This window comes from Oreochromis niloticus, linkage group LG17 (assembly GCF_001858045.2).
Source record: "Oreochromis niloticus isolate F11D_XX linkage group LG17, O_niloticus_UMD_NMBU, whole genome shotgun sequence".
NCBI classification, from domain to species: domain Eukaryota; kingdom Metazoa; phylum Chordata; class Actinopteri; order Cichliformes; family Cichlidae; genus Oreochromis; species Oreochromis niloticus.
The window spans coordinates 9625408-9652873 of NC_031981.2; the positions used below are offsets into that span (position 1 = coordinate 9625408).

At 40.2% G+C, this 27466-nt stretch overlaps 1 protein-coding gene across 1 annotated transcript; it reads left to right on the forward strand.

Annotated features, from left to right (window-relative positions):
• The first annotated feature begins 376 nt into the window (after positions 1-376).
• ano6 (anoctamin 6) lies at positions 377-25490 on the forward strand. Its single transcript, XM_005451704.4, has 20 exons — positions 377-656; positions 12674-12744; positions 13055-13183; positions 15834-15899; positions 15979-16266; positions 17943-18056; positions 18159-18274; positions 18371-18505; positions 18600-18702; positions 18898-18958; positions 19118-19263; positions 19404-19481; positions 21346-21574; positions 21659-21828; positions 21912-22009; positions 22477-22607; positions 22756-22961; positions 23224-23423; positions 24988-25093; positions 25188-25490. Exons 1-20 carry the CDS (start codon positions 602-604, stop codon positions 25359-25361), a joined length of 2676 nt encoding a protein of 891 aa, XP_005451761.1. The 5' UTR covers positions 377-601; the 3' UTR covers positions 25362-25490.
• The last annotated feature ends 1976 nt before the right edge of the window (positions 25491-27466 follow it).

Genomic DNA, 27466 nt, shown 5'->3' on the forward strand with positions numbered 1-27466 from the left:
AGTTTATAGCATTTAAAAAGGAAACAGAGCATTACGATAAAAGATTACATTACATATTTACTCCCCTGTCCCTGTATTAGTTGCTGACATTGTTTACTGTAGTTGCTAATAAAAGGTTTCATTAGAGAGGGAAAAAAACACTGGAGACATTTTTATTTTTTTTTAAAGAAAGTTGTTTAACTGATAGAAGATTTTCTCTTAAACTGAATGTGAATTATATCAACAAGTATCTGGTCAAGGCCTGGAGAGCTGAGGTCCATGCGCAGAATTATTAATTTTGAAAATGTTGATGGGCATAAACCAGAAGAAAGCTACGCAGCGTCAGATAACCAACTTTTATTTGAACACTCTCCTCCTCCTCCCCCGCCCCCCTCCAGCCCCACCCGTTTCACACTCGTACAAGTCGCTGCATAAAAACTTCACTGATCCAACGCTGTGAACTGAACCAAGAATGCGCGGAGGCTGTGCCTTGAAATCACAGTGAGAACCAGCACGCTAGTTGGTTTCTGGTTGTATAGTTGTTTTTTTTTTAACTTTTTGTTTGTGAAGTGATGACACTGGAGCTGTCGGCAGGACTATAAGCGACCACGACATCCTCGAGATGGAGTCCGACATGGAGGGGGATATAGAGCTGGGCATGATAGAGGAGGAAGTTGGTGAGAGAACATGGTCTTTTGCAACAGTTGTCTGCATGCTATTCCGGAGCGCGGACTCGGTCTGGGTTTTATCCTCGTGATGCTGTGGGTCCTTATCGAGGCAGCTGTCGATATTCTCAGGCCACGTTATCTCCGGGAACCACCTACTCATCCTTTGCTACTCTGTAGTGGAGAAATTATTACTATTGTAACTCCTTTAAACAAAGTCCCCTTTCTCTTATGTATTCTGCACTCCGGTATAGTTAAGATATTTACTTTTTACTCTATAATGTGGTAGTCCCATTATGGCGCAAATACAGTGTTGCTCAAGGATAGATGACGGTGTGCAGTGTTACAGATTGATCAGGAATGGGCATGTGCGGAGAGACAATTGCGCACCAGTGGAGGTGTGGTGTACAATACAGAAATCTCCTAGAACCTAAGATTACAAATGACTATAGTTTCTCGGTATTCCTAGATAACACAGAAACACACCTCTCAGCGAGCTTTTGTTGTTTGGATTTTTCACGTTCCTGACTCTGCAAACCGAAACAATAACTCCGCTGCTGAACAGAATGTCTCCTGGGCTGGTCTTCATCTCTGTACCCAGAGTTGATTCTGCTGCAGTGTTTCTGTGAAATCTATATCATGTCTGTCTCATCTAAAGTGACACAGACCTGTCGATGAGATGTTTTTTTTCTCCCTTTGTTCACTGATGTCTTAGACAATAGATCATAAGATAAGATCATAAAATAGATCATAAAGAGCATCTCACTGTAAAGGCACTCTAGTCTAATGGAGGCTTCGTTTCATTAGAATCATTTACAGGACTGTGGTGGTCAGTGCATTCACCAACAAAGTAGTCTTAATGAACGTCAAATGTAAAATGGTCACACTGGCTGTGGTTGAGGTAGTGTCAGTCACTTTGGCTTCTTACCCAGCTTTCTTTTTTGTGCTTCAGTAAACCTGACGTTTGATCTCAGTCCAGGCTTGACACAGTTGCTGAAGGTGTGCACTGGATGTACCTGTTTTACTGAACCGATCAAACAAAGATGAGAAAATCTGGTTTAAGCACTTTTCATGAAAACCAATAATTAGTTATTTATTTATTTGTGTGTAAAGCATACAGCCACATTCGTGTCCTGACTTGTAATAGAGCTGGTGCTCAATTCTTATCTGTTGTGAACCCCCCCCCTGAGCTCGATGCAGAAAGGAAACTCCTGCCATTTTGTAAGAGACTTTTTTTTTTAAACCATCTACGGCCTTCAAAATTATTATTATGTACGCTTTAAGGTCACGTAACTAAGCACCACAAAGTTTCTTTCTTTTAAGGAATAATCCCTTTTCCTCTCATTGTTACGTGTGCCTTTTTTTTCTTTTTTCTTTTTTGTATACTGATGTGTCGGATGTACTCTGAGGAAGGAAGTAGCCTGCGACTGGGTTAGTGGTTTCTGACAAAATAAAAGATTTCAGTGGCATGCTTTTCAAATGACTCACACTTTCTGAATCAGTTATGGTTGCAGTGGTCCTGTAACAGTGTTTGTGTTCGGTGACTGACGATTTCAGATGAATGTGTATCTGCCTGAACTGCTTAAAACCCGGGCTGTATGTTATGTCACTGCACTAACCGACTTTGTGGGATGACTTTGTAGTACAGAAGTCAGACCGTGAGCCTGCTTGAAGACTTTCAAAGGAGAAATTGTTGATTTTAAGAGCAGTGATTCTTCCTCACGCTCCCTCAGCATGTTACTATGGCCTGTGTTATGAAAACAACATCTGTCTCCAGTTAGTTTTCTTTTCCGCTTTATATGGAAACACTGCAAGACTTCCCATATTAGATTTTTAGGTCATCTGTTTTTTCGAAATAAGGGACAAAAGATTTATGAGGCAAATGAGAGAGGCTGCAGTGTTATTTTAATGTGTATTTTCTTGTTTTGACGTAGTCTGTGGTGAGAATGTATGTATGTTGAGCAGCGGAATTTCTATTTTGTATCAGGGGATTTATAGAACAATTGTGGTGAGTAGGAAGTTTTGTGCAAGCAATAAATCAGCGAGAGAGTGTTATGTTTAAGGAAGTGAAAAGCAGTCTGTGGTGCTTCAGTGAGCACTGCAGAGCTAGAGCATTAGCTATAACTCAGTGGAAAACAAAGGTTAAAGAAAAGTGGGTCAGTAGTCCTTAAGAATGCTGTAGACTGGTGGGGAATAAAAAGCTGGAATTAAATATGGAATGAAGCTCAGTTGAGTCATTTTGTAGGCAAAACAAACAAGAGTTCACTGATTTCATTAAAAATGAACCTAGGTTGTTTTCTACAGCATCTGAAAAAGTGGTTGGGTGGAGTATGTGAGCTGTTTCTGGGCTCTAAAGTGGGGAATGCCAGAAAAAACGTACAAGAATAACTGCTCTTTCAGCCTACTGATGCATATTTCGATCAACAATAAGCTCCTATAAGCAGATACCTTCTTAATATAATATATGGGATCTTACCTTTTGCTTTGTTTACCTTAGGTGACTAAACCATTTGTACTGTAGGACCTTAACTCAGTGTAACTATATGTTACTGTACTGTACTTAACTATACAGAACTGTTATAATCAGTAGTATATGCATAAACATATATGCACAACTATTAGAGAGCATAATTTAACTAGTTTATGGGCTAAACTGATATTTTAGACACATTTAGTTTAAAGGGCACACATGCTTTTCCTTATTCTCTGGCACATTTTTGCTGTACTATGAGAGATAGTCACATTAAACATGGCCAAAAGTCTCACAAAATTAGGTCAGCATATGTGCATCCAGTCCCTATGAGTCAAAAGCTTAGGGCACACACTTTTATTCTGTTTTTTATGTTTGTTTAATTCTACTTTAAGGGGAATCCCCTCACACAGTCCTGGCTGTCCCCACCCACCTGTTGGTCGAAGATAACTTAAAGGGACGAGACCCAAAACGGCCTGTTTCAGACACTGGAGTGACAGAGAGTTCGGATATAGAGATATATGAGGACCATTCTGAACTGTAAATCATAAAGCGCTACTCTGCTAAAGTTGTAAATGAGCATCAGCCCTTTCATAACAGGTTTATGACCATATGACAACGCTGTAAAAGAGCTTTCTGTCCATATTTGTCATTGCCTTCACAGCTGCACCCTCCCATGATTTTATCTTGTGGAACTCCAATGAAATCAAAATCTCCTCGCAGACATATAAACACCCGTCTCTGTTTTTGTGTGCATGCCCCAGCAGGCATACAGGCACACTCATCCTCTCTGTCGTGGCTGACAAAGATATGTATTAGGACAAACATGAGATGCAGGTCAAACTGCAAATAAAAGACTAAAAGAGAAATAGTAGCAGAATAACTTTTGTGCTATAAATGCAACTGAAATTAGTACATTCTCTGTACAAGTCTGTTCTGGGAAAAAAAAGCTACAATATAAAATCTATATAATCTGCTAGTAATGCATCTTCTGCAGTATGTAGTTTGCATCCACTTAATCATGGACATTTGGATGTTTGGCTGGACATGGATAATTTCAGGCTTTCAGTGAATTATCTGACTGAAATGATTTTACAGCATACATATTTAATGGCTTTAAAAAAAACAAGAACTGGTTACACATGATGAAAATTACACATATATATATATTTGACTACACTTCTTGGCATATTTGCTAGAATTCATTTAAAATTGTTGGTTTCACGGCATGTATCCAGCCCACAAATTTTCAAAAGGTTTGAGGCTATGGGAAGCTTGATGTTAGCCTGCTTTATCCATTTCAAAAACAGGCTACTGCATTTGTTTGGAGTCATTATCCTGTTGGAACACCCAAGTGTTTCAATAATCCAGCCACAGATTTGAGGTGAAGTTAAAGAATTTGGGGGTAGTCCTCCTTTGTCATTGTTCCATCCACTTTTTGTAATGCACGCTGGCAGCATAACAGCCCCCAGAGCATGTTCAGTGTTCTTAGGTTTGAAAGCCTCACCTTTACTCTTCCAAGCACACCTGTTGTCATTGCTGTCATGGCTATACAACTTTTCCCCTTCTGACCATAAAACCTTTCGCCAGAAGTAATCTGGTTTATGTGGGCAGCTGCAAATTTCAGTTGACCTTGAACCTCCTCTCAGTCAACGGCAGTGCAAAACAGACTTTACTGTGGAGTTCCAGCAGTTTCCAGTTCAAAGCAGTGTTTAGCCTTGGTGGTTTGTATGTTCTCCTGAAAATCCTAACAAATTTTTTTTTCATCTGAGGGCAACAGTTTGGGTCTTATTCCAGAACTTGGCAAAGTGGTGACACATCTCAATAACTTGTACTTACGTCTAACAATTGTTTGAACTGATGATCTTGGAATCTGCAATTAATTAGAAATGTCTTTCCAAAGTTGTGACAATTAGTGACAATGACAGTTTTCCTCCTTAGTGTCAAGGCTAGTGAGTTAAACTCAGAGCGCAGGTTTATTGCTGGGAAAACTCTTCATAGAAATAACATCACCAACAAACTCAAATCACAAATACAGGACTAGGCACTAAACTGGGCACTGAAACCTAAAACTAGAAAACCTGAGGAAACAAACCAGAACCAAGAGCGAGGAAATTTACAGGAAAATGAGGGTTGAAAACACAGCACGAAGTGAGGATTAGGAAGCAGGAAGGAACACAGCTTCTTCTTCTTCTACAGTGGGGCAAAAAAGTATTTAGTCAGCCACCGATTGTGCAAGTGCCCCCACCTAAAATGATGACAGAGGCCAGTAATTTGCACCAGAGGTACACATCAACTGTGAGAGACAGAATGTGAAAAAAAATCCATGAATACACATGGTAGGATTTGTAAAGAATTTATCCGTAAATCAGGGTGGCAAATAAGTATTTGGTCACCTCAAACATGGAAAATCTCTGGCTCCCACAGACCTGTAACGTCTTCTGTAAGACGCTTTTCTGTCCCCCACTCGTTACCTGTATGAATGGCACCTGTTCGAACTTATCATCTGTATAAAAGACACCTGTCCACAGCCTCAAACAGTCAGACTCCAAACTCCGCCATGGCCAAGACCAAAGAGCTCTCGAAGGACACCAGGAAAAGTATTGTAGACCTGCACCAGGCTGGGAAGAGTGAATCTACAATAGGCAAGCAGCTTGGTGTGAAAAAATCAACTGTGGGAGCAATCATCAGAAAATGGAAGACATACAAGACCACTGATAATCTCCCACGATCTGGGGCTCCACGCAAGATCTCATCCCGTGGGGTCAAAATGATCATGAGAACGGTGAGCAAAGATCCCAGAACCACACGGGGGGACCTGGTGAATGACCTGCAGAGAGCTGGGACCAAAGTAACAAAGGTCACCATCAGTAACACACTAAAACGGCAGGGAATCAGATCCCGCAGTGCCAGACGTGTTCCGTTGCTGAAGCCAGTGCATGTCCAGGCCCGTCTGAAGTTTGCCAGAGAGCACATGAATGATACAGCAGAGGATTGGAAGAATGTCATGTGGTCAGATGAAACCAAAGTAGAACTTTTTGGTATAAACTCAACTCGTCGTGTTTGGAGGACGAAGAATACTGAGTTGCATCCCAAGAACACCATACCTACTGTGAAGCATGGGGGTGGAAACATCATGCTATGGGGCTGTTTTTCTGCCAAGGGGACAGGAGCGCTGATCCGTGTTAAGGACAGAATGAATGGGGCCATGTATCGTGAGATTTTGAGCCAAAACCTCCTTCCATCAGTGAGAACTTTGAAGATGAAACGCGGCTGGGTCTTCCAACATGACAATGATCCAAAACACACCGCCCGGGCAACAAAGGAGTGGCTCCGTAAGAAGCATTTGAAAGTCCTGGAGTGGCCTAGCCAGTCTCCAGACCTCAACCCCATAGAAAATCTGTGGCGGGAGTTGAAAGTCCGTGTTGCTCGGCGACAGCCCCAAAACATCACTGCTCTCGAGAAGATCTGCATGGAGGAATGGGCCAAAATACCAGCTACTGTGTGTGCAAACCTGGTAAAGACCTACAGTAAACGTTTGACCTCTGTTATTGCCAACAAAGGTTATGTTACAAAGTATTGAGTTGTATTTTTGTTATCGACCAAATACTTATTTGCCACCCTGATTTACGGATAAATTCTTTACAAATCCTACCATGTGTATTCATGGATTTTTTTTTCACATTCTGTCTCTCACAGTTGACGTGTACCTCTGGTGCAAATTACTGGCCTCTGTCATCATTTTAGGTGGGGGCACTTGCACAATCGGTGGCTGACTAAATACTTTTTTGCCCCACTGTATATAGGGTTTATTGGCGGTTGGCAAACAGCAAAATGGTGCATTACCGCCACCAACTGGTGTGGACCGAAATGACAAAAAATAAATAATTAAACTAATTAATTAATTAATTAAAAGAAAAGAAAATATTCAAATTCTTCCGAACAAATGGGTCTGTCTTAAAAACCAAAATACAGCCTGATAACTTTCACTCAAAGAGCTCACGCGAAATAAATCAAACAAGTCCAACTTCACTTTCATATCGTCCAGCTTTTTGATCAGCTGTCTCCTCTCCATATCATACTTCTGACAATGCAATAAAACATGTTCTATTGTTTCCTGTTCCCTACTGCAGTCACACTCCCCTGTACAGTGTTTACCTATTAAAAATAATGTGCTATTTAAGCCAGTGTGTCCAAATCTCAGTCGAGATATAATCATCTCCTCTCTCCTGTTTCGTCCTGTACTTCTCATTTCCCCCACTTCCCTTTGGATGTTGTACAACCATTGCCCTTTCCTCTCCTCCTCCCATTGCTTTTGCCACCTTTCCTTCATTTTGTGTCGTATTCTGCTCTTGAGCTCCGTCCTACTCACACTAATAGCCATAGCTATCATCGGTCTCCTTGTTGAGACTTTTGCTGTCCTATCTGCCATTTCATTTCCTTTAACTCCATGATGCGCTGGTACCCATAAGAATGTGACCACAAGCCCCATCATAACAAGTCTGAACAATGTTTGCTGGAGCTCAATCAGAATGTCAGGTCTGCAGTCTGAGTGGCTGTCTTGCAAGCTGGCCAGTGATGAGCTCGAGTCTGAGCATACCACAGATCTTAGTGGTGTCTTTTCCTCAATCCACTGGACTGCTAACAATATGGAAACCATTTCACCTGTGTATACTGACAAATCATCACTGATCCTTTTCCCACCTTGATATTAAATTCAGGAACTATAAAGGCTATCCCACTTTGGTTGGCTGTATTCTTTGATGCATCTGTGTAGATTTTGACATAACTATAATACTGATTAATATATTCCTGCACTGTATGCGAATTTAAAATAAAACCCCTCTCCTTGGTCTTTTTCTTTAACAATGTGAAATCTACTACTGCGTCAGGGAGCATCCATGGTGGTATTGTAGGCAACGGTACTGTTTGACTTATGTTTACCTTGTCCAGATTAAGTTCAGCTGCTTTCTGTCAAACTGTCCACCCAAAGCTCTTTAATTGCATTTTCTCTTTTTCCCAGCATGGTTGGAAAACAGTTTTCGTTGGATGATCGTGACCATGTCCTTGTAAACTTGCCCAGTAATTCAATGTCAGTTGCTCTCTTCTTATTTGTAATGGCATTTCCCCCATTTCAACCTGTAGTGCTGCTGCAGATGTTGTTTTGAATGCACCTGAGCAAAGTCTTAACGCTTGATATTGGATACTATCCAACTTATGAAGACTTGTTCTGGCAGCAGAATTATATACTAAAGATTTCCTATCAGCCCCCCAGTCAATTCCCACTAAGCACCTCATTACATTCAACACTTTCTTGCACCTGTCTATTATTTTCTGAATATGTATAGTCCATGTCACCCTTTCATCAAACCACAACCCCCAAAATTTAAATTGTTTTACCCTTTCCAATTCCCGTCCATATAATCTGACCCTGACGTCAACCCCACCTCTCTTTCTTGTAAAAACCATCAACTTAGTCTTATCAACTGAGAATTTAAACCCCCATTTATACGACCACTGTTCTATTTCTGCAATCGCCCCCTGTACTTTCTTCACCAAAAAGTCTAACCGTCGAACATTCGACCATTTATACCCATTTCCCTCATTTTTATTAATAGACCTTCCCTCCACATCATATCATACGCTTTCTCTATATCAAAAAAGACCGCCAGCACACTCTCCTTATTCACTTGTGCCGTCCTTATCTCATGTTCTAAACATAAACATGCAACATTGTAAATTTATGTTGCATGTAGCACCTTGGCTCTGGAGGAACGCTGTTTCGCCTCACTGTGTACAACTGTATATAGCTGAAGTGACAATAAAAGCCAACTTGAACTTGAACTTGAACTTGAATAAAGCTGGATCCATCGTTCCCCTCCCTCTTCTAAAACCACTCTGATACTGAGCCAAATATCCTTTCTTTTCTACATAGAACACTAATCTTTCATTTATCATTCTCTCCATTATTTTGCAGATGTTGGATGTTAATGCTATTGGTCTGTAGTTTCCTGGTTTCGTATCGTCTTTCCCTGGTTTACGTATTGGCATTATCACTGCCTCCTTCCAGCTTTGTGGCAACTTCCCTCCCTCCCAAACTCTATTATACAGTTCTAGTAAAACTTCTTTAGCCGAGTCGCTCAAGTGACTTATCATCGTGTAACAAATCTGATCCTTTCCAGGTGCTGAAAGGTTAAATTTCCCAAGTTCAATTCAGTCTTTGTAAATGGCATATTCAATGAAACATTTGTGTCGTCAACTTGCTGCAGTATCTCCCTGTTCTCTGCTAGTGTAATTTCTCTTCCCCTTTGACCTTCTTCACTAATATTACTTGAGCTATGGATTTTAACAAAAGTTTTTGCCATCATATGTGCCTTGTCTTCTTCTTTCACCGCTGTGACTTCCCCTTCACTCAATACTGGATACCCACATTTCCTTGTAATGCCATTCATCCTTCTGATCATTGACCACACCTTACCAATATCTGTCTCTCTCCCCACAGAACTACAAAAGCTCCTCCAACTGTCCCTCTTTGCAGTTTTAATGGTTCTTCTTACAATAGCTTGTGATTTTTTATATTCAATGAAATTCTGATAATTGTGATTCCTTTTTAACACCCTAAAAGCTTTATTCCTGCACCTAATCGCTTCATCACATTCCTTTGTCCACCGGGGTACAATCTTCCTGTTCTTGCCTCTCGTCAGCTTTATAGTCTGGTTCGCCGCTACCAGAAGTGCACCACACACAGATGAATTTAGATCATCAACAATAACATTCATATCAATTTGCTGCATCTCCATATCACTAACTTGTTCAAACGTCTCCCAATCTGCAGATCCAAAACACCATTTGTGCACACCTCCTGTATCATACCTCTCCACATTCATTGCTATCTCAGTCTGTACCGGATAATGGTCACTCCCCACCGTTGTCTCTTTAATTACCTGCCATGAACAAATACCCGCCAAAGAATCTGACACCAATGTAAGATCAAGTGATGATTCTGTCCCATCCCTACTGTTGACCCTTGTACTGCTTCCATCATTTAGGCAAACCAAGTTTTTAACTTCCATTAATTCTTCAATTACTGCTCCATTTTGATCATTGAACCCTCCCCATAATGTGCTATGAGTATTGAAATCCCCACACCAAATTACTTTCCCCCCTAAGTGCCCCCCAAGTTCTTCCATTACTTCCAGTGACAGTCTTTTACATGGGTTATAAAAGTTTACTACCTTTATGCTTCCAGTTTTTGACCAAGTTTCAACTACAATATACTCCAGCTGTGTACCTTCTCCCACCACTCTATACTGAACTCCTTGTTTGACAAATATAACACACCCTCCACCTCTGCCCTCCCTTCTATCCCTCGGAATACCCTCATACCCTTTAATAACAAAATCCAAATTTGGACTGAGCCAAGTTTCCTGAATACAGATAACATGTGGTTTCTCAATAAATCCCTTAAATTCTTGACCATTTCTTATTAAACTTCTAGCATTCCACTGTATAACTATCAGACTGTCCTCTCTCCTGGTCCTCCTGCCTTCTCATCTCCCCCCAGTCTCTTATGAACTTGCTCCCAGGAAATAGCTTTTACACCAAAAAATTTCTCAGCCCCTCTAACAATTATTTTAATCTTCTCTGTTTTGTGTTTAACTTGGTCTGTACAATTTATTGCATATGCAAGGAACAAAATCATCCTCTCCACTGTGATTGCTGGAGGGGTTTCATCAATCTGTTGTCGGTCAACCTTTGAAAGTTGTTGAACCGGTCCTTTCCCATCTGTTGCCTTTTTCACTTTCTTGACCGCTTCTGCATAACTTATGTTTTGTACTGCTTTAACTTGCTCTATTTCCACAGCTGCCCTCCTAACTGCACATCCCCCATATGTCACCCTGTGTTGCCCATCACAGTTACAACCTTTATCCTGTACACTGTCACATGCATCATACCTGTGTTCACCCCCACACTTTGGGCACCTCTGTTTCCCCTTGCACACCGCTGCGACGTGTCCATACCTCTGGCATTTGTAACACCTGAGGGGAGGGGGAACGTACGGCCGTACAGGAAAACTCATGCACCCTATTTTAACTCTTCCAGGAAGTACCGGTTCTTGGAACTCCAGCATTACAGTCACACTGTCAACTCTTTCCCCATCAACCGTTCTCATCAGTCTTTTGATCCCACTGACCTCACTGCCAGAAATACTACGTCTAATTTTTTCTAAATCTTCCTCTATTGGAATGTCCGTGATTACCCCTCGCACCACTTTAGACTCCCCCAACACCTTCCTCTCTCTCACTGCCTTTCTGCAGATGCCCTCAGTAAGTAACACTTTATTTTTCTGTTCTTCCGTCTTAACGATTATCAACAAATTCCCATCTCTAAGTACTTTGGCTAACATTACCTCTCCAAACTTCTTTCTCAGCTCTCTTGACAAAACTATCGGGCTAAGTTGCACCCCTTCATCCTCCGGCCTAAATTTCAATATTATTTTAAACTCTTCTCTGACAATCCTTTTCCGGATAACAATCCCATCATCCGAACTATTCCCCTCCAAACTTCGTTTGCTGCCCTGAGTTCCTATGACACTTTCATCCTCCCTACCTCTTCTCCCTCTCCTTGCCCCTTTCCCACTAACCGGTGTCCAATCTCCTAAATCCATGTCATCATCGTCATTTACCTGAGTTGCCATTCCAGTCCAGTCACACACCAGTTTATGCCAACCGCCAAAATCCGTAATCCAATCCGCAAATCAGAGTCAAAACCAAGCCTTCTCCAAAGTTCAAAATCAGCGCCGCTCCTTGCTTCGACCCCCTCGACTGCAGCTCCCTAGCCAGCGCTCAACGCTAGCCACAGAAAATGACAACAATCCTGCAGCAGCTACGAGGCGGACAGACGCTCAAGGAACACAGCTGGGACAAATCAGACATAATGAGACGAGGGAAAGCATAACTAGATACACTGGCACAGGAGACAGACTATCAAAATAAAACAGGAAATACGCCATGTACGCACAGACACGGACTCAGAGAGATACGGTACAGAGGGAACATAAGGACAGAGATGACTAGACAGGAGACGTGGGACCAGGACAGGTACAGAGACACAGACTTGATACTGAACAGAGGGAACACGGAGTACAGGGACAGGAATGACATGAGACACGACCGACAGGGGAACGAGAATAAACACGAGGGCAGAATTAAACCTAAGAACTAGAAATCACAAAGCCAGAAGAACTAAAGCTCTAGTAATACAAAACAGAAACCAAACCCCTAATAGTCATGAACCACGATGAAATCAAAAATGAAAAAACTAAATTCAAAACACTTGGCCACTGACCCAGGTCTGTGACATTTAGATTTTCAGAATTCCTTCAATTTTCCTGTTGTTTTAAGTATTGGTCCAAGAAGCCCCATATTTCCTGATATTCATGCCCATGATAAGTTTATGCAAACCTCTGTCCAAAACTGTATGTCTGTTTTTTTTTTCATGTTTGCATTTGCATTCCTATTTATATATGCAATCTTCTTCTTTCTTTCTTTCTTTGCAGTATACCCAGAGGAGTTTTTACCAACTTATCACTCTATCAAAGAAGGAGGAAATGTAATTAAAGCACAAGAGGTGAGTCAACAGACAATGAAGTAACATTAAACCCCTAACATAATATTATGAGCTTTACTGAAACTTAGTGGGTCGGACTGTGTGGTGAGAGAGGGGGAGGGAGAGGAGAGCAGGGCGTTACAGTGTTTGTTGACCTACGTTACACGTTGAATAGGCAGGTCCAGGTCAGCGTTAACATTGTTTCTGCTGCGACTGTCTCCAAGCTGGACATTTACTTGTGATTATGTTCAACAAGTATGACACTATGGAGGAAGAGGAGTATGAGTTTCATCCTGTAGATTTACCCACTGAGCCTTGTTTTTCCCCTCAGGTAGAGTTTAATGACAAACCAGACTCCCTGTTCTTCAATGATGGTGTAAGGAGGATTGACTTTGTCCTGGCGTATGAAGATGAGGACAAGAAGGAGTATGAGAAGAGGCATGTCTTCCAGAGACGCAAGGTAAGCTTGTTTTTCTTTTAACCTTATTGAGCATTTTAGTAAAACGCACCATGCCATTAAATCCAAAGGTACTGGGTGTACTGTAAACGGTGTTAAGTGGAGTAAATAGTGCATAGCAGAGAGATGACATTATAGTAATAAAAAGTTTAATTTGCATAGTTCTTTGTAAAACACGGTGGTTTCTGGTATGTATGTGGCAGCCTGGATATACGGGTCTTTATATCCCATTAATAAAATGATAAAATCAATTTTAAATTTCACTGGAAGCTGATGAAGGGAAGCAAGAATAGAGGTGACGTGTGAGTGCGGGCAAGCCTAGCTGTTATGTCAGTGTGATTACTGACCTTCAAGAAGCTGTCAGGGTGAAAAAGAATTGCAAGGAGCAATGGAGGACATTTAAAGTTATCCAACTGTTAATGGTAATGTTAAGGTTGTCATCGTCAACATAGTAATATATGAGATGCCTTTAAAGCTCTTAAGTAGATGGCCAGGAGAGTAGCAGATATAAGACAGAGTTGGACCAAAGTGCTTCTAGTGAGAATATTTAGCTATTAATGATATTCTGAAGTGTGTGTCAGAATATAATGAAAACCATTTAAGAAAAGTGATGCCAACCTAGTTCAACAACCTGTCATATAAGACCGGTGTGATCAGTGGTGCTAAAGGCTCGGGGACTGCAAACAGCCTGCTATGCCAGCATTCAGAATCCATAGAGTGTAGTTATGATGTTAGATTTAGAGTGTTAGTATTGACATTTTATCTCTGAGCGTCTATTCTTTTCACCAGTGACTCTCTGGTTCGATTCCCAATAGGTTTTATCTGAATGCTTTCATTTTAAAATTAAGATCTGACTGCATTTTATTTATCCCAATGAGTTATATAACGACATTCTTCTAATAGAATAATCTAACATCATAACGTATACACAGAGTGCATACATGCGAATGTATATAGCCAAAATTTTCTCAGTGTTTGATTTATTACTCATACAAATGGCAGAGTCTGTTTCTTATTTGTAAATGGAGTTTTTGTTTGCACTTGGATTAGTCTGTCAGTCTGTGGCTTCATATTATTCGCCTGTCTGTAAATATTCATTATCCAGGATATGAAGCATTAGATTCTGACTGTGAGGTGCTGCTCCTGGCTAAATTCCTTGAGAGAGCAAATGAAGAGCATCATTTTTTCAATTAGATGCTCAAAGTTCACCATCAGAACAGATCTTTTTGGTCATGAGTAATTTTTAATTTATGTTTTTAGATTTTGTGGTGCAAAAATGTTAAACCACCACAACTCTTCCTGGTCTGGTTTCTGTTATTAGTATTAGACTGAAGGATGAACTGGCATATCCAGGCTTGTTTGTCCTCTTTCACAACAGGTTTACAGTCAGGTTTATATATAATATAATGCTTGGAAATTAATATGTCGTTGTTAGAAAAGAAGTGCCACATGTTTTCCACTTGATTGAGATGAGAGCTGTGAATACAGGCAGTGGGTGTATACAGCTGTAACCCAGCTCCACGTCCGTAAAAGCTGATCAGCCAGTTTTACTGAGTTCCTTGGAAAAGATTTGCCTATAAAATTATTGGAAGTATCACAGTCCTGTCCTGCTTTCCTCTCTATTCGTTAATGTTACGTTTGTTTCTTAGTTTGACTGTTTATTCTTGATTGACTCGTTCCTGAATATCTTGAGTCTTAGGTTTGTGTTTCCGTTAATGCTGATTTCAGTTACTATTCTGCTTTAGGTTATTTGGTTTAGTCTCGAGTTTGTTTTTTTTTAGCATTTCCGTCCTGTGTCAGGTTCAGATGTCAGGGTCATTGTCTCTGTATTTAGTTGCTTCCTCTTTCATTTTGATAGTCTTGTCACTTGCACTTTATGTTTAGTTCTACTTCCCTTGTTTCCACTTGCTACATTACTCCTTGCATTTATTGTCTCCCTTTAACATTTGTCTAATCAACCCCTTTAGCTCTGTAGCAGCTTACTGGGAGCTTTCCTGTTTGGAATCTGTAGCATATCTTGATATCTTCCCTATTTTGATCCCTTGTTTAGCACATGACAGGAAATCAAATTTCATAAGTCTGTTAGAACTGAGGAAACATTATGTTCATAAAAAATCCAGCAAGCGGAGAGTCTCTAGAATTCACTCCCTTAACTTTGTTGTTCCAGAGCATAACTTTGGTCAAACACAGGTTGCTTAACCTTATTCTGCTCTGACTGCTGGGAAGGCGTGGTTCTTTCACATGTTGTTGGTTAAATGGAATTATTATGATTGTCTATATACATCGCATGCAATTGTGGTATTTCCTGTTTCTCAATGAGTAATCTTTCTGCTAACAATGTTAGCAGTAACAAAGACTAAAGCTATTTTTAGCTATGCTTCGTTAACAGTTCCTTGAAAGTGTCCATGAGGTGCTGAATGTGACAATTTAGCGATCCCAAATTATTCACCAAATGAGCACACCAAAGACAGAGCGCAGTTCCTGCACCAGGAGAGCAACATGATGCAGTATTACAGTATTATATCGAGTTTTTAGTACATCTTTTTGAATAATAAATAAATAAATCAGTCAACTAAAGGGGCCATGAAAGTATCTGCTGTATCCAGCGATTAATTTGCATTGGATATTTATTTTTTATTGTCTTATTCTTTAGAACCGGCGAGAATGCTTTGAGGACAACCTGATGAAGATGGGCATGGAGTTGGAGGCCACACAATCTGTAAGTGGATGTCCTTGCCTGTAAGATACTGTTTCTGTCCCCATCTCTTACTTTAACTGAATTCTCTCTTTGTTTGCAGGTTTTAGATGAAAAACTCGTGTTTTTGAAAGTTCACATGCCATGGGATGTGCTGTGCACCTATGCCGAGGTCCTGCATATCAAGCTTCCCATACAGTCCAACGACATGTCGGCCCGCCCCTCCCCGTGGCGCTTTTTCTCCTGCATCACCAAGCACTTCTATCCCGATGAGAAACTGATCAGTAAGGAGTCCGAGTTCTTCACCGCCCCCTTTGAGAAGAATCGACAAGATCTCTTCTGTATCAAGGACAAAGATCACTTCTTCACTCCATCGATGAGGAGCAGGATGGTAGGTTGTTCCATGTAGCTGCCATAAGTTCAGGCTGCCTACAGCTCTCCCTACACATAAATATCTCAATGGATTTATGGATTTCATGTTAAAATTATTAAGTCAGGGTTCACAGACAGCCTTAAAATGTCTTAATTTTAAAGGAACTATATTTGAAATAATAGTCATCTTAAAATGTCCTATTTTACTAGTGAGAGGTGTCAAACTTCATCAGATTAATGTGTATACCAGGCATTTGGGGGGTGGGGGGTTCCTAACCGTTTTTATGTAACTTTTTCCATGAATTTGTGGTTGAAGTCTTATGTACAACATATTACATATACTTTCATAAATCGCACATTAAAATAGTGGAGAAAAAGTTAGCAGGACTGGAAAATGCAAGTTTGGACCAAGAACAAAAACTTTTATGCTCCTAGGTGAATGATCTAAGAATGGTTTGCTGTCATAACAATTTATTTTGAAGTGGTATGTAAGGAAACAGGTGGAAGAGACTCCGGAGAGGTGGAGGTACGCACCGGATACAAGAGGGATGAATATCAGTAGAGCTAAGACTGAATACATGTGCGACTGAGAAAGTCTTAAGAGTGCAGATATTAAATGTACATGAATTTAAATACCTGGGTCCAAGCATCCAAGGCAACAGGCAGTGCACAAGGCAAGTGAAGAAGAGGGTCAGGGGTGATTTGTGACAGAAGCACAGTTTGAGGACTATGGCACTTCCAAAAATACAGGAGGTGGAGCTGGAGGTAACAGAGTTAAAGATGTTCAGATTTTCATTGGAGTGACCAGAATGGTCAGGATTAGAAATGAGTACTCGAATAGAATTGAACAGTTTGGAGACAAAACTAGAGTGGAAGATGGTTTCTGCATTTGGAGGGATAGTGGACATATTGTACAAAGTTGAAGATGGAGCTAGGAGGAAAAGAGCAAACCATAGAGAAGAAGGACATGCAGAGGGTTTGTGTGACAGAGGAGGATGTTGGAGTAGAGGTGGAGGAAGGTGATCTGCTCTGGTGACCAGTGAAAGGAAATTTAATTCAATTAAACTGAATTTATATTGCACCAAATCACAACACCTGAGGGTGCTTTATATTGTAAGGTAAAGACCCTACAATAATACAGAGAAACCCCAACAATCAGATGACCCCCTTTGAGCAAGCACTTGACGACAGTGGGACTGAAGAACTCCCTTTTAATAGGAAGAAACCTCCAAGCTCAAGGAGGAGGAGTCATCTGCTGGTTGGGGGTTAGAGGAGGGAGAAAGGACAAAAGACACACACTGTGGAAGAGAGCCAGAGATAAACAATAACTAATGATTGAATGCAAAGAGGTCAATTAATATAGGTCAGAGGCACAGGCTGCTCTGTTAAATCCAGTTTTTTCCCAACTGCAGTACGGAAAGAACTGCATGCAACTGGACAATTCCTCATTAGTTTATTTTTCCAAAGTGATGATTCCAAACTTAGAACACTTGAGACACTCATTTAAATAAAATAACATATATCCATTGTTAGAAATTATATAATTATCTTATAGTTTTTTATTTGATTTGAAAAAGTCAAGAACTCCTTTTAGATTGACAGAGATTGTTGTCTATGCAGAAAAAAATCATTGACAAACTGAATGTATTATAAAATAGTAGAATAATAACTTTTTGACTCTTTTTCTTTTCTTAGGCGTATTACATCCTGAGCCGAGCCCCCTATGAAATACGAGGAAACATAAAGAAGTTTGGCATCACCAAACTGCTGGACGGTGGAGTTTACAAAGCGGCCTATCCCATCCACGATGTAAGTCATAACATTTTCTGCTTTATTTTGCATACAGCGTATTGTCTTGTTTAGCAGAGCTGTACTATGATATGTTAATGGCTTCACTGCTCGTCATGGCAGTGTCGGTTCAATGTCAAGTCCCAAGAACCAGAGTGTCCCAATGAAAGATACCTGCTCTATGAAGAATGGGCTCATCCCAAAAGCTTCTACAAGATGCAACCGCTTGACCTCATACGGTAAATTTTTTTTCTGTGCATAAAAAATGGTCTTCTCAGTTTGTTCAAGAAAAATTAGTAGTAATTATTAATGACTCTAATTATGTTTATTGACAGGCACTACTATGGTGAGAAGATTGGCATCTACTTTGCCTGGTTGGGTTTCTACACGAGAATGCTCACTTGGGCTGCTGTTGTTGGGATCGGCTGTTTCATCTACGGGTACTATACCCGGGACACCAGCACCTGGAGGTACTACAAACAATTTATTTCTGTTTAATGATTTTAAATATTTTTTTTAAAAATTCTCTTTAATGGTCTGTCTTGTGTCTTTGAAATGCTGCAGCAAAGAAGTGTGCGACCCTGATATTGGGGGAAAAATAGTCATGTGTCCACAGTGTGACACGTGCCAATACTGGACATTAAACAGCACCTGTAACACTTCGAAAGTGAGTTCTGTTTTATTGTATTTGAATGCATCTTTACTTGTCTTTAATGTTGCTCAGTATACTTTGCAACACAGCGCTCACCTCACAGTAGGTAGTACTGTTGCCAGATTTGCATAGTGAAATGTGTGGCTGCTGTTTTACTTTGTGACACAGCTGCAGCTGCCGTTGAAATTTAATCTCTTTCTCTTTTTTTAGAATCTTTGCATATTTGATAACTTTGGAACGTTAGTGTTTGCAGTTTTCATGTCAGTCTGGGGTAAGTTTGATACAGTTTCTACCAGATTTTAGCTTCTGTTATTATGTTTGCTTTAGCATCATCTTTGGTATTATTAGTAGAACACCCTATTTATATTGCGCTTCTTTCTCTTATAACTGCCTGGCTTGTTGTTTCCTGTGTTTGTTTCGCTTTGTGCAGTGACTTTGTTCCTAGAGTTCTGGAAGCGCTACCAGGCAGAGCTGGAGTACGAGTGGGACACTGTGGAGTTCCTGGAACAGGAAGAGCCACCTCGCCCAGAATATGAAGCCAAATGTATCCATGAGAGGAAAAACCCCATTACAGGGGTAAATCCCACATATTTTTTCTCCAGCTAATCTCAGCTTGAGTTTTGATTTTCTCCGTTTACATTGCATCAGTGAGTTTCACCTCTTCAAATATTCTTGTTGAGGTTCATAATTTCATTTTATTTATGTCTGCTATTTAGGTGAAGGAAAGCGTGCCATACACAGCCTGTGGACGATGTGTCCGTGTGTCGATAGGAATGACAACAGTCATATTCTGGGTGAGTCATGAATTAAATGTCTTTTTTGTGTCTATTTTGGAAACACTTTTTTTTTTTTTTTTACAAAGAAGAAGAAATACACAACAGGAATAGTAAGAACAATATATAAACTCCTTTTAAGGTATACCCTTCTTTTAATTTTATTATTTTACATAACAGCATGGCATGAAAAACGTCTAATCCTTAGAAGGCCTTAAAATGATTATTATTTATTTAACAGAAAGTAAGCCAAACAAAGAAAACCTATGTACAAAATGTAAAAAACTATGTACAACCCTATTGTTTCTATAGGAATTAAGAGGTTAAATATATAGCCAGGTGCTGCTAGTTAAATGCACTATTAACTGCTCATTAGCTATTAGTTGTTTGGAGAAAACCAAACACAGCATTTCAACACAAACACCACATACCAACTGTGAAGCATGGCGGTGGATGGGTGATGATTTGGGCTTGTTTTGCAACCACAGGACCAAAGAATCAAGGTGTCGCAATGTCCCAGACAAAGTCTGACCTCAACTTCATTGAAATGCAGTGGTAGGAGTTGAACAGAACAGTAAACAAGCAAATGTCCGCATATCTCAATGAAATGAAGCAATGTTGTAAAGAAGAGCAGGCCAAAATTCTTCCACAGTGCTGTGAGACACTGATAAAGTCACAAAGAAAAAAAATAATTATTGTAGTGAAAGTTTGTTCTACAAACCAATTTATTTTGTTCTGATATTCAATTCAATTCAATTTTATTTATATAGCGCCAAATCACAACAACAGTCGCCTCAAGGCGCTTTATATTGTACAGTAGATCGTACAATAATAGATACAGAGAAAACCCAACAATCATATGACCCCCTATGAGGGGGAAGGAAGGGAGGGGGAAGGAAAAACTCCCTTTTAACAGGAAGAAACCTCCGGCAGAACCAGGCTCAGGGAGGGGCGGGGCCATCTGCTCCGACCGGTTGGGGTGAGAGAAGGAAAACAGGATAAAGACATGCTGTGAAGAGAGACAGAGATTAATAACAGGTATGATTCAATGCAGAGAGGTCTATTAACACATAGTGAGTGAGAAAGGTGACTGGAAAGGAAAATCTCAATGCATCATGGGAATCCCCGGCAGCCTACGTCTATTGCAGCATTACTAAGGGAGGATTCAGGGTCACCTGGTCCAGCCCTAACTATATGCTTTAGCAAAAAGGAACGTTTTAAGCCTAATCTTAAAAGTAGAGATAGTGTCTGTCTCCCGAATCCAAACTGGAAGCTGGTTCCACAGAAGAGGGGCCTGAAAACTGAAGGCTCTGCCTCCCATTCTACTTTTAAATACTCTAGGAACAACAAGTAGGCCTGCAGAGCGAGAGCGAAGTGCTCTAATAGGGTGATATGGTACTACAAGGTCATTAAGATAAGATGGGGCCTGATTATTAAAGACCTTGTATGTGAGGAGCAGGATTTTGAATTCAATTCTGGATTTAACAGGAAGCCAATGAAGGGAAGCCAAAACAGGAGAAATCTGCTCTCTCTTTCTAGTCCCTGTCAGGACTCTTGCTGCAGCAAGATATGTACGGAACTATTTCACTTACTACTTCCTTTTTACAATAATTATATACTATTATTTATATAATGTGGTTTCAGTTCACAAAAAAACACATTTTGCTTTAAAATAAAATGTCCATTTTAACCAATGTAATATTCAGCAGGAAGTATTGATCTATAAAAGTAGTTAGGGTACATGGAACAGTTTCCTCTTTGACGCCACATGTTTTCAAGCATCCTGTTATTCCAGCTGTCTTTCTCCACATCTCTTGACTATCAGAAAGAATTTGTAATAATTTTGTTTTGTTTATTATTTTTTTTTACTGATTTTGTCCTTTAGATAATGTTGATCCTGGCATCTGTTGTGGCCATCACTGTATACCGCCTGGCTGTCTTCTTTACTTTTTCTCGTGAACTGAGGTATACAAACTTGACAATTGCTGAGCCAATAAAGGAGTATGTGACACCTCAGATGGCCACTTCTGTCACAGCATCACTGATTAGCTTTGTTGTAATCATGATCCTCAATACTCTATATGAGCGGGTCGCCATCTGGATCACAGACTTCGGTGAGTTAAACATCCAACTGTACTCTCTTTCCTCAATGGAAAATAACCTAATCCACGGTCCTTTCATATCCGACACAATAACAGAGCTTCCACGAACCAAGACGGACTATGAGAACAGCTTGACTCTGAAGATGTTCCTCTTTCAATTTGTCAACTATTACTCCTCATGTTTCTACATCGCCTTTGCAAAGGGGAAAGCAGTTGGCTATCCAGGAAAGCCTGTTTATCTTTTGGGAAAATACAGAAATGAGGAGGTACTATTAGTCCATAAAGTTTTTACATAGCCAAGTAAATAGCTAGATATCCATGGCTCTCAATGTGTGTCTTCGATTTGCAGTGTGATCCGGGTGGTTGTTTGATCGAGCTGACGACTCAGCTGGCAATCATCATGGGTGGAAAAGCCATCTGGAACAACATCCAAGAGGTCTTGATACCGTAAGGACTCGGAATCTAGGACCTGTTTTTGTTGAGATGAGGTTGAACGCTAACTAGCCATCTTTTAAAAAGCTGTCCTTTTACTGTATACATACATTTGCTTGAAAAGTGAATGGACCCACTTTTTCCTAAACAATTCTCCGAACTTTTCAATTAAATCCAGCCCATTTGAGCTGATGTGGTCTATATGTCAACTACATTTTTATCTATTATGTATTTTAAGCTTGAACTAAAAAGTCAACCATTTGGACAGCTGATAAACCTCTAATGAACAGAAAATTGCTAACTGGGATGAGCATCTCTTTAAATTTAGACAAAGGGATGTCTTTTCAAAGGTCGAGACTTCACAGAAAGATTTAGCTCAGTAAACACAATAAGTCGCTTACAACAGTATTCAAATCGATTAGATAAATAGGCAACAATACTTACTTACTGTTACTTTACGCCATCTCTTTCATCCTTTCAAGGTGGTTGAAGAATTTAATTTATCGCCGCTGCGCCCATGTGACAACGGAGAAAGTGATTCCTCGCTGGGAGCAGGACTACCAGCTCCAACCCAGCTCAAAATTAGGACTGTTCTATGAATACCTTGAGATGGGTGAGATGGCAATACATTATTGGCACTTTGTCTGTTATATTTGCAGCTGCAAGTAAGATGCTGTTGTTGATAACAGAACCTGAATATACAGAATAATCGATTATTTTATTAATACCTGGTGCACTGGGAAACCTCTTGTTCCTTACAGTCATCCAATTTGGCTTTGTGACCCTGTTTGTGGCCTCCTTCCCTCTGGCTCCGGCCCTGGCGCTGCTCAACAATATAATAGAAATTCGGGTTGATGCTTGGAAACTCACCACTCAGTTTCGCCGTGCTGTGCCAGAGAAGGCACAGCACATAGGAGCCTGGCAGCCCATTCTTCAAGGCATCACTATCCTGGCTGTGGTAACAAATGTAAGCTGATAATTACACCCAGGCACTAGTTTTTTTTAACTCATTTTACAGGCGATTACAGTCTCAGCCCTTCAGTTTAGTTAACTACTATCACTGAACCACAGTTATTAACTGCAGGCTCAAAATGACTATATGTTTGTCAAAAACTAAGAAAAACGTTGTACCGTGTGCAAAAAGAAAAGTCTCACATTTTAACTTTTACAACCAGCTTTCTGCTTTTTCTGCATTAACTTTGTGCCCTGATGTTTGTTTGTTTCAACAGGCCATGATCATTGCTTTCACGTCGGACATGATCCCACGGCTGGTCTACTACTGGTCTTTCTCAGTGTACCCCTACGGAAATAATACTGAAAACACCATGAAGGGCTACATCAACAGCTCGCTGTCGGTATTCAGTACCAACGATTTTCAAACAGTTGATGATGACTATATCCACACGCCTCCCAACCTAACCACTTGCAGGTACAAAGACTGAATCATCTCTGTGTGTTGTGTTCAATTTTCATTTAAAATTAGCTTCCACACTTTCTAGACAGTGCGAGGTGGACTGGAAGGGCAAGCGCTTAAACTTTTTGTTTGTTAGTCCATTTTGACATAAGAACATCACACAGCAGATTTGATCAACTCCACTATGAAGGTGCATTATAGGATTTAGATCTGGTAACTGTGGAGGCCATTTGAGTACAGTGAATTTATTGTCATTTTTAGGCTTGAGATTGCTTGAGCTTTGTGACAGGGTTAGTTATGATGAGAAGAGACCACAGCAACAATATTTGGGTAAGATGTAACATTTAAATGACACTCTGTGTCCCAAGAAGATATTTCCCACATCGTTACACCACCAGCACCCTAAACTGACCAAAAGGCAGGATGGAGCAATACCTTCATGTTGTTTACGCTCAATTATAATCGTACCCTCCAAATGTTGCTGCAGAAATGGAGACTCATCAGACCAGGAAATGTTTTTCCAATATCGTTAGTTTGTGCACACTAAAGCAGTCTGACTGGTCACCTCTGACATCAAAGGTGCTTTTTTCTCCAGAGACCTCCAGCTCACTGAATATTTTATTTTCTTCACACCATCTTCTAAACTAGCTAGAGATGGTTGTGTGGGGAAATCCCAGTAGATCAGCAGTTTCTGACCATCCCATTGGGCACCAAACACCATATCCCACTCAAAGCCACTTAAATTAGCTTTCTTCTCCATCCTGATGTTCACTTTGAACTTCAGCAGGGAGTTTTGATATTGTGTATATGCCTAAATACAGTAAGTTACTGCCAGGTTATTGGCTGATCAGATATTTACCTTAATTAGGAGTCCAAAAATATGTACTTAATGAAGTGGCCAGTGAGCGTATTTGAATGTATGTAACTTGGGAAAAAAAGGTTTCAATTAAGTGAGTTGACTGTGAGTTTTTATTTAACCTTAGTTAGATCATATATGCATAAACATGCAGAAACCTATGCACACATATGTGTTTATGTTTAAATGCAAGTAAATAGCAAACAGTCCCTGCAAGTACGTGCAAGGCAACCTGATTTAATCACAGTTATAAGATTTACTGAAAAGAAGTTTTATCTGTAGCCTTGAAAAATGCAAGGAGAATGACTAAGCTGAGGGAGGGAGTAAAGACTAAGGACAAGAGAGGAATGCAGACCAAAGCTATTTTGGTATTAGGCATGGGGGCAGGGTTTGGTTTCAGCAGGGCAAAGACGGAGTCCAGATCAGAGCCGAGGAATGGACCAAGGAATGCTGGAGGTTGACGAGACGGGCTTTACCAGCATGTGAACACAAATGAGCTACAAAACTTTCCAGAAACGGCTGGAAAACTGTTGAGCTCGAACCAAAGAGTGGAGAAGGATGAAAAGCAGCTGTGGCCTGACTTCCACTCCTAAAATCAAGCACAGACAAATTATATTCTGCAGTCATAAAAAAAAAAAAGATTAAAGCTGAGAAATGCAGAAACAAATGTGTGGCAAATCAGTGCAGGTTTGACGAAAACTACTAAAAACTTTTCTCTTACAGGTATCGAGATTATCGGTTTCCCCCCGGGCACCCCAAACAGTACGAATACAACATGTTCTACTGGCATGTGATCGCTGCCAAAATGGCTTTTATAATTGTTGTAGAGGTGAGTATAAACCAAATCAACAGATCATGTCAGAAAAAGATCATTTAACAACATGTCAATGGAGGTGTCGTCTTCTTTGTGTGTGTCTTCGCAGCACATCGTTTATTTTACCAAGTTCATCCTGGCCTACATAATCCCTGACGTCCCGTATGCTGTTAAAGAACAAATCAAACGGGAAAAATACCTGACCCAGGTGATCCTCCACGAGACCAACCTGAAGCTGGTGTCCAAACGTTTAAAGGCAACTGAAACTGAAACTGAAAGCTGAGCATTTACAAAAGAGGGACTTGGAGGTGGATGAAAACGGATTGGACACAAAAGCAGAACCTTTTAAGTGTGTCACAAGAAGAGTGTTCTTTCTCTGTATTCAATTCAATTTTATTTATACAGCACCAAATCACAACAACAGTCACCTCAAGCGGCTTTATATTGTAATGTAGACCCTATAATAATAATAATAATATCCATCCATCCATCCATCCATCTTCATCCGCTTTATCCGAGGCCGGGTCGCGGGGGCAGTAGCCTAAGCAGGGAAGCCCAGACCTCCCTCTCCCCAGCCACCTCCTCCAGCTTATCCGGGGGAACACCAAGGCGCTCCCAGGCCAGCCGAGAGATGTAATCTCTCCAGCGTGTCGTGGGTCTGCCCCGGGGCCTCCTCCCGGTGGGACATGCCCGGAACACCTCACCCAGGAGGCGCCCAGGAGGCATCCTTGTCAGATGCCCGAACCACCTCAACTGGCTCCTTTCGATAATAATAATAATACAATAATATTATGATTACCAAGTTAAGAAAGCATGAACTGCCTGACAGGAAACACCATCCTTGAGGAGCTGCAGGACAGCGAACGGAAAAAACAGAAAAACCACTGATGTGTAGTCTTCCCTAACCACTATTTTCTTGCCCTGGACTGCCTTGATGTGTTTGCTGGTGAAAACGCACTTTAAGAGTCTTGTTTTTCTAGTGAAATAAATGTAGCTGTCCCTTCAAATATAAAGATAACAGCACAGGTGGAAAAGACAACAGCAAAATGCCAAATATGAACTTTTGACTCAAGAAATGTGAATTGTAATTTTTTTTTTTAAATTACAAAAAACCACAAATCCATCTTGATGTTAAAGACCAAAAACACAAATACTAAAATCAAGAAAAATGTAACATTTAGCACATAGGTTTTTTTTTTTTTTTAAATTTTAAACTAAATGACATGTTGTATGTTTTATGCATTGACTTTTGCAACCGGATTTATTCAAAAGGGGAAAAAAAGGCAGGTAAGAACGTCAAATCAGTGCTTTCAACTGTGAATCTTTCGTTTTTTTTCCTTCTTTCAGCTCTTTCACATATTTTTCATGGCTGTTACAGAGATGACCTTTCAAGTCATAGCAAAGGATACATTAAGCATTTTTTAGTTATGCTATTCTTTTTGCTTGTTTTGGGTATATCAGACTGGAGCAGTTTTCACTTTAGCATCTCACTCTGTCAACCTTCCTCCACGTGGGTGTTCACAGCTTTCACACACATTTAATAATCATCAATATTGCAAAATGCAGATTTGCACCACTTTTGAATGCAGTGTTGGTATAATGCTTTTGTCACCTCTGTTAAAGAGGTCGATCTAAGAACTCACAATGTTGCACGACATAAATGTGCAGAAGATTTTCCCCTTTAAACTTTACATGTGTTTTTGTGTGAGGTGGGGGTTCTAGTAAGGAGATAAATCAACAAGTTTTGTATATAAAAAATATGTTGAAATGGGGAAAACATAATATATCCTGTGAAAAAACTTTGGTGAATATAAGTCTTGTGTATGACCACTGCACTTCATTTTTTATTATGAAATGATTGTTCAGCCCTTTTTATGTTATCCCGTGTCAGTCATGAAAGTACCTCTTTTAATCGACCTTGTCCTGAACGTAAGTATAATCACCAGTAACAGTATCATATATCAATATCTTTATTGTCTTGTTGTTTTATACGGTCATTAAATTGTTTTTATATATATCTATAAAAAGCATATTTCGTGTCTTACATCAGACATTAAAACTTTTAGGTTTTGTACCTTTCATTTAGCCCTCATCTCTGATACGGATACAAGTGTAGTGCTCACATTAGTAAAATTAAACACGGCCATTATACTGAGTTGAGGGGGGTGCACCTTTAAATCACAACAGAAAGGCAAACACTCAGCAAAAACTTCTCAGTGATACTTAGCAGGAGCATCTACCTTAAAACGCCTCACAGCACTGTCTAAATTATCCTTAATTTTAATGGTCACCTGACCAAATAAACTCTATAACCAGCAGGGATGTCAAACATAAGGCCAGGGGGCTTGAACTGGCCTGCAAAGACAATCCAGCCTACTAGACGGCTTT